General features: G+C 46.9%; 1 protein-coding gene across 1 annotated transcript; it reads right to left on the reverse strand.

The window, feature by feature from the left end:
• Positions 1-1,457: 1,457 nt before the first annotated feature.
• LOC122547329 (H(+)/Cl(-) exchange transporter 4) lies at positions 1,458-13,363 on the reverse strand. Its single transcript, XM_043685973.1, has 6 exons — positions 13,145-13,363; positions 10,427-10,549; positions 8,233-8,439; positions 5,674-5,754; positions 2,764-3,309; positions 1,458-1,993 (listed from the first exon to the last, which is right to left on the reverse strand). Exons 1-6 carry the CDS (start codon positions 13,340-13,342, stop codon positions 1,781-1,783), a joined length of 1,368 nt encoding a protein of 455 aa, XP_043541908.1. The 5' UTR covers positions 13,343-13,363; the 3' UTR covers positions 1,458-1,780.
• Positions 13,364-14,526: the final 1,163 nt, after the last annotated feature.

Consider the following 14,526-nt stretch of genomic DNA (forward strand, 5'->3'; position numbering starts at 1 on the left):
CTTGTGATGTTGGTTGTTCGAGCCATAGAGATCTACAGCACATAATGAGGACCATCGTGCCCACACCGGTCAAAGACAACTCCCTAACTATTCTAATCTCATTTTCCAGCAGAGCTTTGGCATCACAAGTGCATATTTATATACTTTTTAAATATGAAGGTTTCTGCTTCTACTACCCCTACCGGCAGTGAATTCCCAATTCCAGTCACCCTCTGGGTGAAAAAGCTTTCTCTCATTTCCAATTAAACTTCCTGCCTGAAATCTACACCCCCTGGACACTGAACTCTCCATCAAGGGGAAAGGTTTCTTCCTGTCTACCCTATCTATGCCCCTCAAAATTTTAAACATCTCCATCGTATCCCCACTCAGCCTCCTCCAGTCAAAATAAGACAATCCCAGTCTGTCCTGTCCAATCTCTCTTCATAACTGAAACTCTCCAGCCCAAGCAACATCCGGGGAAATCTCCTCTCCACCCTTTCAAGTGTTTATTATATTCCTCCTATATTGTGATATTCAGAACTGCACACAATATTCTATCAGTGGCCTCATCAATGTTTTATACATTTTTTTCAGAACCTACCTGCTCTTAAACTCCAGAGCATGGCTAATAAAGACATGATTTGGAGATGCCGGTGTTGGACTGGGTGTACAAAGTTAAAAATCACACAACACCAGGTTATAGTCCAACAGGTTTAATTGGAAGCACTAGCTTTCGGAGCGCTGCTCCACAGCCACCTCGTGAAGGAGCAACGCTCCGAAAGCTAGGGCTTCCAACTAAACCTGTTGGACTATAACCTGGTGTTGTGTGCTTTTTAATTTAATAAAGACAAGTATCCCATATACCTTCTTAACCACTTTAACCACTGCCCTGATACCTTAAAGGACTTGGTCACATACATACAGATTGTTGGCTAGGGCATCGGGAGACCCCTGCTTCTCTTCATCAAATTGTTTGAGGAGCTTGTAAGTACAGTTTGAGCTATACGGAGAGGCTGAACAGGCTGGGGCTGTTTTCCCTGGAGCGTCGGAGGCTGAGGGGTGACTTTATGAAGGTTTATAAAATCACGAGGGGCATGTATAGGGTAAATAGACAAGGTCTTTTCTCTGGGGTGGGGGAGTCCAGAACTAGAGGGCATAGGTTTAGGGTGAGAGGGGAAAGATTTAAAAGGGACCTAAGGGGCAACTTTTTCACGCAGAGGGTGGTACGTGTATGGAATGAGCTGCCAGAGGAAGTGGTGGAGGCTGGTACAATTACAACATTTAAAAGACATTTGAATTGGTATATGAATAGGAAGGGTTTGGAGGGATATGGGCCGGGTGCTGGCAAATGGGACTGGACTAGTTTAGGATATCTGGTCAGCATGGACAAGTTGGACCAAAGGTCTGTTTCCATGCTGTACATCTCTATGACCTGAGAGAGGAAACGATGTCTTGGTTTAATAGCTCAACAGAAAGAGAGCACTTCAGATATTATACTGTTCCCTCTGAATTGTGTGGAGAATGTTTGCCTGGATTACTTGAGCTCAAGTATCTAGAGTAGGGACTTGAACCGACAACCTTCTGACTTGACCAATCGACATTCCATTAGGCAAGCTCCTGTATTTATTTGCCTGAATGAAGACGTTGCTATAGTTGCAAAGTGTTTCCTGTCAACTCAAAGGCGCCACACATTTAGAACAGGTCAAGATTCAGAATGCTAACAAGAGATTCTAAAATACACAATGTTAAAGTCAGATGTAAGTCCACAGATGGTTGGCTTTGCTGAAGAGAGTGTCACTGGTCAATGGCAAATTGGGAATGACTCACCAAGGCATGCAGCAGCACCGACCATAGCATAGAGGCCTGGGGTGACACAGTCAGCACCAGGCCTGCACCAGCTCCTGAAGATGAACCAGTCATGGTGGTGATAGGCCATCTGCTCCACACCAATACCAACCATTCTGCCAGCTATGGCCCCGACAGCCATGCTCGGAATAAACAGCCCTGACGGGATCTGCAGAAACAATGAGGATAAGAGAAGCTGACACATCCTTGCTGAGGGGTCAGTTAGCTAGACGGCTGGTTTGCAACGCAGAGTGAGGCCAACAGTGTGGGTTCAATTCCCAGACCGGCTGAGGTTACCACAAAAGACTCGCCTTCTCAACCTCTCCCCCTGCTTGAGGTGGGGTAACTAATCATCCCTCTGTCTAATGAGACAGCAGCCCTACAGTCCCAACTTTGCTTTGGCCTTTGCTGGAATGCTATTCTGTAAGGGGTTGTTAACACTGGATGCGTTAGCAGTGTTCAATTCCCCTGTCAAGTCAGTAAGCAATGGGAATCAAGCCAACGCCTGTCACCTCTTCGTGGTAACTAATATTGGTGCAGCAAATTACAAAGATAAAAGGCCAGGGACCTGGGTTCCTGGGTTCAATTCCATCTTCAGGTTACTACCAGTGTGGAGTGTGCACGTTCTCCCTGTACCTGCGTGGGTGTCCTCCGGGTACTCCAGTTTCCTCCCACAATCCAGAGATGTGCAGGTTAGGGTGGATTTGCCGTACTAAATTGCCCTACAGTGCCCGGGGATGTGCAGGCTGGGTTAGTTAGCCATGGGAATGAGGTAGAGGGGTGGGTTGCTCTTCGGAGGGTGGGTGTGTGGACTCGATGGGCCGTATGGCTTGCCTCCACACTGTAGGGACTCTGTGAACACTAAACACACTGGGTTAATTTGTCCTCTGCCAATCAGGGTCACATGAGGTGGATTGGCCTGTTGCTGTTTGCCCTTACCTTCATGCCAAAAGTAAATATGGTGATGACAATTTTGAAGACCAGTGCGAGAGCTAGCTGCCATATGGCGGCGTAGACCCCAGGCCCGGCTGGCCTGTCTGGAATGTCGTCCACCGGCCGAGTCATGTTGGGGTCATTGATGTAGTCACAGAGCTGTGAGGATTCGAGTGCACCGCAGTCATTGAAGAGCTCTGAGATGAGCTCACTGGTACTCTGCCTGGTGTACTGATTCGGAAAGGCAAAGATGGCCGTGATGGCGGTCACCAGGATCACCTCCAGCACCGGATACCTTCCCAGCCTCGTGTTCTTGCGCTTCCGACACCAGGCGATGTTGCCCCGGATGAACAGCGTTCCCCACAGGCCGCCGAATACCCCCAGGAGGATGAAGGGCACCAGCTCAGCCATGTACCAGGGAGTGTGGTACTCCACGTAAAACAGCACCAGCCGGCTGTTCCCAAACGGGTTGATGGAGCGCAGTGTGAAAGCAGCCACCAAAGCTGCAAAGAATGACCTCCACAGTGTCTTCAATGGGAAGTAGTAACTGACCTGAAAGCAAACAGCAGAATCCACCCTTCAGTAACACATCTCTTCCATTTGACTTGCTTCACCAGATGACTCCTTCCCTGCTGTCTCCCACTAGCCTCCTCACAAAACCCTAAGATATTGCATGTGAATATCTCGGAGCACTTTTAATAGTGCTTTATACTGGCTGACAGAGGGTAGTGTTGTTTCCTCTCTAACCCGGGGGGGGGGGTCAACTGTAACACCTCTTTACCAGCGGGGGTCAGCCAGCCCAGCACCATAAGAATTAAAGCCAGCCTTCTACTGCCTCCTGAGACACCATGGTGTTACACTGTGACTCACTCGCTGCCATTTCAAGACAGAGCCCCAGATAAACAGAACCATCACTTCCGTTTCCACAGATGTTTCAGTTCATTGCCTGAAGAAAGCAGTAAAATAGCCCAGTGGCTTTGAGATTATAGAGCTGAATGGCCAAGGGGAGGAGGAAAACCAGTGACTGGGGAGCTGAGATGGAGGTGTGACCATAAGACATAGGAGCAGAAATTAAGCCATTCAGCCCATCAAGTCTGCTACGCCATTCAGTCATGGTAGATACGTTTCTCAACCCTATTCTCCTGTTTTCTCCCCATAACTCTTTTGATCCCTTTGATACTCAAGAACCTATCCATCTCTGTCTTAAATATACGCAATGAACTGAGTCCACAGCCTTCTGTAGCAATTAATTCCATAGATTAACCACTCCTTTGGAGACCTCTTGGCCTTTATCGCCATGACGATGACACACCTCTGGGTGGTAACAGATGTGCTTTCTGCTGGCCAGCTTGAAAGTTCAGGAAATCACTTAGCGACCAAATTTTTAAGCCGATTGAACCGTAAATTGTTCCAAGGAGACCAGATTCTCATTGCTGACTGAAACATGAGATGCCAACATCTGTAAGGCTTAGGCCTGAAATCATCCGGGGGACAGAAAACACAATCAAGGGGTCATCTTACTTTGATCATGGTAGTATTAGACTGAGAGCGGCTGGGGGTTCAAATGAATTCATGAGGACTGCATTAAAATGGATGAAAGCTCTCCTCAAAAGCAGCTAGACATAATACAAATGGGACAATATCCGTGTTTGTGGTCAGAAAGTATTAATGACATTGACCCACTCACACCAGCAAGGTCTGATGCAGGAAGCCAGTGCAGAGTTAGATCGGTTCAATCAGAATACACTCTCGAAAAATATACAGACATCATTCTTAACGTCGGTGCTTCTGTGTTACTGGTGGATGTGACTCGATCAAGGGAATTCCAGGCCTATTCCATTATTAATGTGTACAGAACATCTCGGGATAACGGATGGACCCAGGGCTGTGGAATAACGTACGCTGTTTAGTTTTATTTGGGGCGATGTTGCATGCAAGAAGGAAATCACAAGCAGGAGACTATTTTGAGTCCAGGCCAGGAATTAACTCAGGAAAACACTGGTGGTTGTGGAGTCACCTCACTGAGGCTGAATGGAGATCTCCTGCCCTTTTCGCTCTCCCATTCCTTCCAACAAGGGATCATGTTGCTGTTTAATAGCTGGTACCTCACTAATGGCTCAGAGGTAGTGCAAGTGCTCTGCCAGTGCTCTTCTGTCAGTGAGAGCATCCCATTGGATTTCAAGTCAGTACTGGGAGGTGAGAGCTCAGCATCCTGCTCTCCGTGTCACAGGGCGGTGTGGAGACAGTTGACCCCAAACCTGCAACCTCCACCATCCAGAAGGACAAGGGCAGAGGATACATGGGAACCTTCAAGTTCCTCTCCAAGCCACTCACCATCCTGCCTTGGAAACGTACCAGCATTTCTTCACTATCACTTGGTCAAAATCCTGGAATTCCCTCCCTAAGGGAATTGTGGGTCAACCCACAGCAGGTGGACAGCAGCGGTTCAAGAAGGCAGCTTACCTCCATCTTCTCAAGGGGCAATTAGGGATGGGCAATAAATGCTGGCCCAGCCAGAGACACTCACACCTAATGGAATAGGGCTGGAATTCCCTTGATTGAGTCACATCCACCAGTAACACAGAAGCTCCGACGTTAAGGATGATGTCTGTATATTTTTCGAGAGTGTATTCTGATTGAACCGATCTAACTCTGCACTGGCTTCCTGCATCAGACCTTGCTGGTGCGAGTGGGTCAATGTCATTAATACTTTCTGACCACAAACACGGATATCGTCCCATTTGATTGAGAATCTTTGTATTATGTCTAGCTGCTTTTGAGAAGAGCTTTCATCCATTTTGATGCAGTCCTCATGAATTCCCATGTCGAAGTAACGGAATGCAACATTTTATTGTTCCTGCTTTTGTAGCCTACTGTAATGGTAATGCCATGAATCGACGTGACATTGACATCTACCTCTTCCAAACTGAACAGTACGCCGCCGATGGGAGCACCGAATGCTACAGAGACCCCGGCAGCAGCAGCAGCTGACAGCACCTGGGAAGGAAGAGGAATGTTTTGAGTTGTGTATCACCCAGGTATTCCCACCGTGATGAGAATCTCCCCGATCATCGAACAAAAACAGAGAGCTGTCAATGCTGGGGATCCGAAACAACCACACTCATTGCTGGCAAAACTCAGAGCTAACGTTTCGAGTCCGGTGACCCTCCCTCAGAAATGTCAGCAGCTGGGAAAAGGTGCTAGTCAAAGTCAGGGGCCAGCGGGGAGCGGGAGTTGAGCGGTCGGATAGAGAGGCAGAGATATGGAAGGGGCACGTAAACGAGGAGCTTATGGATAGCAGGCCAGCACAGAAGAAAAGCAGAATAAGTCAGAAGGAGTGCAAAGAGTGAGGAAATGGGTTAGCCATGCTGAATGCAACTGATAAAATGTGATAAAAAAAACGAAAAACTGTTCTGAGGAAGGGTCTCTCGATCCAAAATGATAACTCTGATTTCTCTCCGCAGATGCTGCCAGACCTGCTGAGTTTCGCTAGCAACTTCTGTTTTTGCTGTTGATATAATGTGATCATTGACCTAGGAATACGTGCAAATGGGTGACAGTGCTAAAAGCAACCCATGTCATAACAGGACTGGGTGTGCAGTGGGTAATAAAATATGGAAGGATGGAATCAGGCTCCAAAGTTACTAACTCCGGTATTGAGTCCTAGAGGCTGCAAGGCCCCAAGCGGAAAATGACATGTTATTCTTCATGCTTGTGTTGAGGTTTGCAGAAAATTAGATGTGGTTCTTTGAGCTTATGCTGAGGCTGTCTGAAACACTGCAGCAGGCCTGTGACAAAAATGTTGACATGAGAAATCTGTGGTGTGTTGAAGTGACAGGGGACTGGATGCTGTTAATCAGTCTGCATTTCATCTCCCCAATGTACAGGAGACCACATCATGAACAATGAATTCAGTACACAAGATTCAATGAAGTGCAGGTAACTCATTGCTTCACCTGGAAGGTATGTCAGGGGCGTTAGATGGTTACGAGGAAGGAGATAAATGGGCAGGAGCTACATCTTTAGGATTGCATGGGAAGGGGTCTTGTGAGTGTGAGGAAATGTTGGGGATGGAGGCAAAGGGAACAGTCCCTGCGGAATGCTGACAGGGGAAGGGAGGGGAATGTGTGTCTGGTCATGGCATCTCATTGGAGATGGAAATGATGGAAATGGATGCTTACTATATTTTTGGATGCAGAGACTGGTGGTGCTGATAAGTTAGGACCAGAGGTATCTTATCATTGTCGTGGGAGGGAAGGGAAGGGGTAAGGACAGAAGTGCAGGAGATCGGTCAATTATGGATAAGGATCTTGTCAACCGTAGTGGCAGGTAATTCTCGATTGAGGAAAAAAAGGTTAACATTTCTGAGCCCCCCCCCACCAAGGAAGTTGGCACATTCAGAACAGATACAACAGAGACGAACAGATACAACAGAGACAGTGAACTCTGGGAGAATGGAATGGATTCCATACAGGAAGCAGAGTGTGAGGATATGTAGACTGTGGGAGTCAGTGAGTTTGGAACATATATCGATGGTCAGTCTATCCCCAGAAAAGGAAACAGAGACGTCCAGGAAGGGAAGGGAGGAGTCAGAGACAGACGAGGTAAAGCTGAGGGCAGGGTGGGGATTGGAAGCAAAATTGGTCATTTTTCCCAATTCCAGACAAGAGAGGGAAGCAGCACCAATGATGTCATTGCGGAGAGGGAATGTTCCACATTCCCCACAAACAGACAGGCGTGACTGGGGCTCTAGTGGGTATCCATGGCCACACCCCCCAGACCTCAAGAAAGTGCGAGTGGGTTAAAGGTGAAGTGAATTGGAGAGCTTAAGGCCAAAACGGCTGAAGGCACAGCCCTCAGTAATTGGGAAGAATTCATCACTGTCTCCACAATCTCTTGTGTCTGACATTCAACAAAGAATTCAGGTCCCACTTGTCAGAAGTCCATCTTTTTCCTTTTCATTTCTTGGTGGAAACTCTCTCGCCCAAAAGCCGATGGGTCTGAATTGCTGGATTAAGAATTGGCAGCTTCGTTGGACAGAATTCCTGTTGGGGGCAAGGGTCATCCCGAGATCTGGACTAATGTAGGGTAAAAGAAATGGGGACAGAAAGTGCTGAAGAAACTGGCATCCGCGGAGAGAGCAACAGAGTTTAAGTTTCAAGGCCAGTGTGACCCCTGCCGAGTTTCTGTATTACATGTGTTCCTGATCTCCAGCGTCAGCTTTTGGTAGCGCAAATGGAGTTGAGGTCGAAAACTGAGGGGCTGAACAGCCTACCCCTAGTTTGCCTTCCATGCCATGGCATTTGCAAAATCGGGAACCCGTTCTTTCAACCCCCTCGGCACTTCGGAGTTGGATTCAGAGCTTTGAAAGGTTGTCTCCAAACTTGGATTTAATGCTGAAGCCCTCAGGTCAATACCTCATCCAGTTTATTTATTACCAGCCATATCCTCGTATTCGATGGAGCAACCACGTACCTCTCTCCTCTTCCCTTCATTCTTACTGTACTTGGAAAACAAGCAGCAGAACAGGTTGCCACAGCAACACGCTACATGGACCAACGGCCCTTCCTTCCCCAGGCTTAGTCCCGAAGATACAGCCAAAACCAGCGTTACTGTTTTAATCAGTAAGGTCCATTTGCCCAGATAGCCTCTGATAATGAAGCCACTCAGGATGGTCTTGATCTGAAGGACGGGAAAAAAAAAGAGTTAAGTCGATTAAAAGGGAGTTAAAGGTGTTAACAACTTTCTCTGAAACACAGCATAAGTAAACCCTGATGGGAAATTCTTTACAAACAAATATTCATTTCTAAATTCTTAGCTTTCATTAAAAGCTGATTTTTGGAGGTATCAGTAGCATGTGTCATTGTGTTCCTGTATTGGTGGGCTGAACATTACACCCCTCCGAGACTCCCTACCTGTACGTCCCTCAATCCACTCAGTTATTGGCGGCTGTGCCTTCAATCATTTCGGCCGTAAACTCTCAATTCACATCTCAAACTCCCTCCACTTCTAAAAGACCTTGAAGCCAATCAATTTATCCAAGTTCCTGGTCAACTGTCCTAATTCCTCTTTCTGTAGCCTTTGATGCATTATACTCCTGTGATGTCACTTGGGATGTTGTGCCATGGTAAGGGTGCTTTACAAATTCAGGTTGGTGTAATTGTTTCATATCGAGAGAGAGAGATTTAAAGATTGTGTTTGTTTTCACTCCGATAGAGAGGGACTGTAGTGTGATGTCCAAAAGTGAGCACAAGGCAGATTTAATGGGACAAGCACAATGGACTGAATGGCCAGCTTCCATACTGCATGAAATTAACGCAGGGACTGAGTTTACCCCAATACTTTGGGACATGATTGAGCCTCCAAGGTGATTTAACCCACATTTAATGCAAGGCCACCAGCCCCAAGAGTGTGGTGCTGGAAAATCACAGCTGATCAGGCAGCATCCGAGGAGCAGGAAAATCGACGTTTCGGGCATAAGCCCTTCATCAGAAATGAGCCTTGTGGGCCAGTGGGGCTGAGAGATATATGGGACGGGGATGGGGCTGGTGGGGAAGGTAGCTGTATCTGGGATAAGTAGATAAAGATGGGGGGTGATAGTGATAGGTCAGAGAGGAGGGTGGTGCGGATAGTTAGAAAGGAAGATGGACAGGTAGGACAGGTCAAGAGGGTGGTGCTGAGTTGGAAGGTTGGATCTGGGATAAGGTGGGAGGAGGGGATCTGAGGAAACTGGTGAAAGCCACATTGATCCTGTGTGGTTGGATGGTCCTAAGGTGGAAGATGAGGCGCTCTTCCTCCAGGCGTCGGGTGGTTAGGGTTTGGCAATGGAGAAGGCCCAGGACCTGCATGTCCTCAGAGGAGTGGGAGGGGGAGTTAACGTGATCAGCCACGGGACGGTGGGGTTGGTTGGTGTCGGTGTCCCAGAGATGTTCTCTGAAACGATCTGCAAGTTGGCTGCTCTCCAGAGCTCCTGCGCTAGTCTACTCCCTTTCCCCCAGTAGCCTGTCCCTGCACGCAGGTAACAGAGCTAAAACACAGAGGTCCTGATATTAAGGTTGGTCACTTTCGACCTGACTAACTCCCATTATCAAGTGAATACTCCACTATCTGGAGCGAAGGGGTCGGGATACAAGGTCAATTCAATGTCAAAGTAAATCTATTCCACCGAGGGGGCTTGAGATTGTGTGTGGGTTAGTGACTGAGGCAGAGAAACAGGAATGGCTGACACAGCTGTTTGTCGGGAAAAGAGACTGCCCCTTGGAGGGGGATTAAATACCAACAGACACTGTGCAAGCTGCCTGCACCCCTGTTGACATCTCTACACAATACGATCGGTTGAGTGATTATCCACGTGTTAACGACCTGAACACCAGCAACTTAGGATGCGAATCTCCCAAGTTCAGGAAGGAGAAATTCAAACGATGAGTAAAACCCAGCTTCTGTCACTGCAGCACATACATGAGCCCGTTGTACAGCAACAGCCTACGATCAGATGTGTTGTGAAGCATTACACTCATAATCTTCAACAGCCTTGAAGAGACCCAGTGCAGGATATTTTCTCAATCAATGGGTGGGGTGATGAGTTTTATTATGTAGAGAGCAACAGCAGTACATGATCATTGCAATGAAACAGTGATTGTAACATCAAAGTCTTTGGACTGGGACCTACCTCAGGAATTCCAGAGCCACATGCATAGGGGGCAAACATTTTGACCAGTGACACTCCCAGGAATGCGAAGATCAAAGCCCAAAGAACATATATCAGGTAGTTCAGGATATATGCACTGGCACCCTATGGAGAACAACACAGACGCGGGAGCTTGTAATTAACATAAAGTTTCCAATGTACAGTACATGGCATGCTAAAGCTTTCATTGGTATGTGTCACACGGAAACACGGCAATCCCTAAAATGGAAACATCCATTCACCATCCTGGAAGTCACAATGATACACAATGATAATGGAGTTGTTGACTAGTTGTGCCAGCCAACCTCAAAACCAGACCCAGATGCAAACCCTGTCAGCCCTGGCTTATTAAATCCAGGCTGACACGCATGTATGCAGTGAAAGAGTGCTACACTATCTGCGATCCCCCCCCGTTACTTGAAATGTTAAACCAATATCACAATGCGTGGCTGTACTTCTGAAGCCTCAGTTATCTCAGAAGGGATTTCCGAGTTCACAGTTTGACTGTTTAAAAGGTGCTATTAAAAGATTAGCTGCCTCTCTCTAATCATACATTTGGAGCCATGTTTTATCAAAATGGATCAGTCCATGTTCTGACTGGAAAGACCACGCTTGCTAAGAAAATATTTATCTCTGGTGGCAAATATATCAATAAATAATTGCACTGTCAGCTCCTGTGAATAATAAGTTATGCTTCTACTCACTGTGTTGCTGTAAATGATTAGTCTGATACAATTAACTTGCCAAGTCAGTGCCTGTTATGGATTCTCACTTCCTTGCTGACTAATACACTCCATCCTCAGACTTGAGTGTGCCAATGCTGAAGAAGCCTAGACCCTACACTCTGGAAAATCCATTCAAATCCTCTCCATTTCTATTACTGCTATGTTTCTGCATGGAATTTGCCTGTTTTGATCACCCAATACTTCCAAAGTGGCTTACTGTGAATTTTGTTTAGAATGCTGTGAAGCGCACTGGGACATTTTGAGAGAGTTCTTGATGGGTGCTGCATTAGAAGCATTGTCCTTCAGTAGAGACTTTAAACTGAGCGATTCATGCAGATGAATGTTATGGGCCTGTCCTGAGAACAGCACAGAGTTCTCCCAGCATCCTGATTAACATTTCTCCCTTATTGCATCTGCAAACAAAAAACAGACGAGCTGACATGCTGGTCCTGGGGCAGCTACACTGGAGTAAGTGGATTCCATGTTTGCCTGCATTAGTTAACCCAGAATAATTACTTATGTTTGAAATGTCTCCAGGATGTTTCTGAGAAACGTGATGAGGTGTAAATGCCCACACGCATTGGGGCAGAAATCTCTGAAGGTATCCCAGGGCAGGTTGGGAAAGCGGTTAAAATGACATAACAGAGTCTCATGTTTTATAAAGAGAAGCCTACGTAGAATTGAAGGTAATCGTGTTGAACCAGGAGAGAACCCTGGTTTGGTGTCAGCTAAATCACTTTGCCCATTCCTGGGCTTTACACCCTGGGAAGGATGCTAGCCCTTCCACACCCTTCCCATTTTAGGGACAGTGTATAAAAGAAGGTGAGAAGGAATACTTCCGTGAGTGAGGAGTTATGCAGATAGGTTGGAGAAGATCTGGATGGGTCCCTCTGTGAGGTGGTGGTTGAGAATGGAACTGAGGATGATCATAACAGGTATGATGTTATTAAACTGCAGGGCAGACCTGATGGGGTAAATTACCTACTCCTACTCCTGTGTCCTGAGCTGGACTGTGTTGGACCTGATAGGACTGATAGGGTGGCACGGTGGCTCAGTGGTTAGCACTGCTGCCTCACAGCGCTAGGTACCTGGGTTCAATTCCCGCCTCAGGCGACTGACTGTGTGGAGTTTGCTCATTCTCCCCGTGTCTGTGCGGGTTTCCTCCGGGTGCTCCGGTTTCCTCCCACAGTCCAAAGATGTGCAGGTTAGGTGACTTGGCCTATTGTGTCAGGTACATTAGTTAGGGGTTAATAGAGGGTGGGGGGGGGGGTGAGTCTGGGTGGGTTACTCTTCAGAGGTTGGTGTGGACTTGTTGGGCTGCAGGGCCTGTTTCAATACTGTAGGGAATTTAATCTGACTGAATGACTGATTCCTTGGAATATCATCACTACAGGAGAGACAGGAAGTGAGCTGTTCTCATCGGTTCCCAAATAACAGGATAAGAATTGCAGGGGGCTTTACTATTGTATAGTCTAGTTATTGGTTGGCTGGGCAGGATTACCTACCACGATGAAGGGCTTTTGCCCGAAACTTCGATCCTCCCGCTCCTCGGATGCTGCCTGACCTGCTGTGCTTTTCCAGCACCACACTCTCGACTCTAATCTCCAGCATCTGCAGTCCTCACTTTTACCTACCAGTGGTAATCTTAACAGTGGAATAAACAAGTGGAAAAATAATCCAACAAACGGAAACTGGGGCCGCAGTCAACTTCTATCGTGTCTGATTCAGCAGAGTTGGGAATTTCATCGACAGCGAGTTACATCTCAAGAATAGATCTGGCATATTGTGCAGAAGATGTGCTAAGTTTTAAAACTCACTAATCAAAGGCCCACACTGAGGCACTGGTGTCTTACAGCAGGGGGCACTGATGTATTGTAACTTTGGATTGGACTGCATAATTATCGAGAACCAGCCACATCTGACACTGGCAGCATTTCAGAGCCCCAGGGACAAAGGGAGCCCAGCAATTCCTTACCTCTGGCTGGCCGGCCAAAAGCTCCGACCATGATTTCCACTGAGGACATTTGTCCCTATCCTCAAAGGTCGTCTCATTGGATGTCCAACAGCACTGTTCATGACTGAACCAGAATCCGGCCAAACAGACCCCCTCCTTCAGGTCTGTCATCCAGTCGACAGCCAGATCGATCACCCCAGCCAAAGTCCCTAAAACCATGAGACACAGTGTTAAAACCAGCAATGACAAACTCACTCCCTTGCTGATAGTTACAACAGCTATTATCTGACTTTATCACTTCTGATGGAGAGCAGTTTGCATGTTTGAGACAACTATCTATAGTCGAGAGTCTCCCAATCCTTTTGCAGGGTTGGTACGAAAATGTTCGAAGCCTATATGCCACACTAAACTTTCAATCTCTCTGGGAATGCCAAGGTTTCCTAGATAGCACCTCTAACCTCCACAACTTCACTTATCTGGAAGGACATGGGAAGCAAAATGCAACACGGCCTTCTCCAAATCAAGCCCCATCCAAATGGGGGAATGCAGCAAGCATTCTCTCATTGTTGCTAGGTCAGAAACCTGGAACTCAATCTCTTAACAAGTGCAATTAGGAACGGGCAACAAATGCTAGCCTTGCCAACGACGTTTGTATCCTTGCAAATGATTTTTAACTAACACATGAGACCAAGAATTAAGATAAGCCAAAGAACCACCAATTACTTTTAATTATTAAAATGCAATTGGGACTGAACAGATGAAAACAGAAGACTGCCTTTTGCCAATCTCGAGGTCACTGGTGCACACACCAGAAAATCCACAAGACTCACACAAGAGCACAAAATGTTTGAACATAGAACATAGACATAGAACATAGAACAATACAGCACAGAACAGGCCCTTCGGCCCACGATGTTGTGCCGAACTTCTAACCTAGATTAAGTACCCATCCATGTACCTATCCAAATGCCGCTTAAAGGTCGCCAATGATTCCGACTCCGACTGAAAGAAAATGACTGTCCAGTAAGAAATTTAAATCTTATTTAAAATGAGTCTTGTTAAAACGCTAGAAAAGGGAGCATGTAAAAGGATACAGAGAAAGGGCAGTAACTTGGACTGTGATAGCCCCAGTTGAGGGTAAGCACAGAGACAACTTAACAGTGCCTTCACTGGCGCTATCATTTCTAGCAGTTTTTGCAAGTCTCCTAAGCCACTGTTAAAGGTCAAATTTTCTGACAGGGGCAAAATACTGCAGGCCCTCGAAGTCTGAAACTAAAAATATTCAGCAGATCCAGGCAGCACCTGTAGAGACAGAAGCAGAGGTAATGGGCCCGAAACGTCGATTTTGCCTGTCCTCGGATGCTGCCTGAATTGCTGTGCTCTTCCAGCACCACTAATCCAGA

Source organism: Chiloscyllium plagiosum, unplaced genomic scaffold, assembly GCF_004010195.1.
Source record: "Chiloscyllium plagiosum isolate BGI_BamShark_2017 unplaced genomic scaffold, ASM401019v2 scaf_5250, whole genome shotgun sequence".
Taxonomy (NCBI): domain Eukaryota; kingdom Metazoa; phylum Chordata; class Chondrichthyes; order Orectolobiformes; family Hemiscylliidae; genus Chiloscyllium; species Chiloscyllium plagiosum.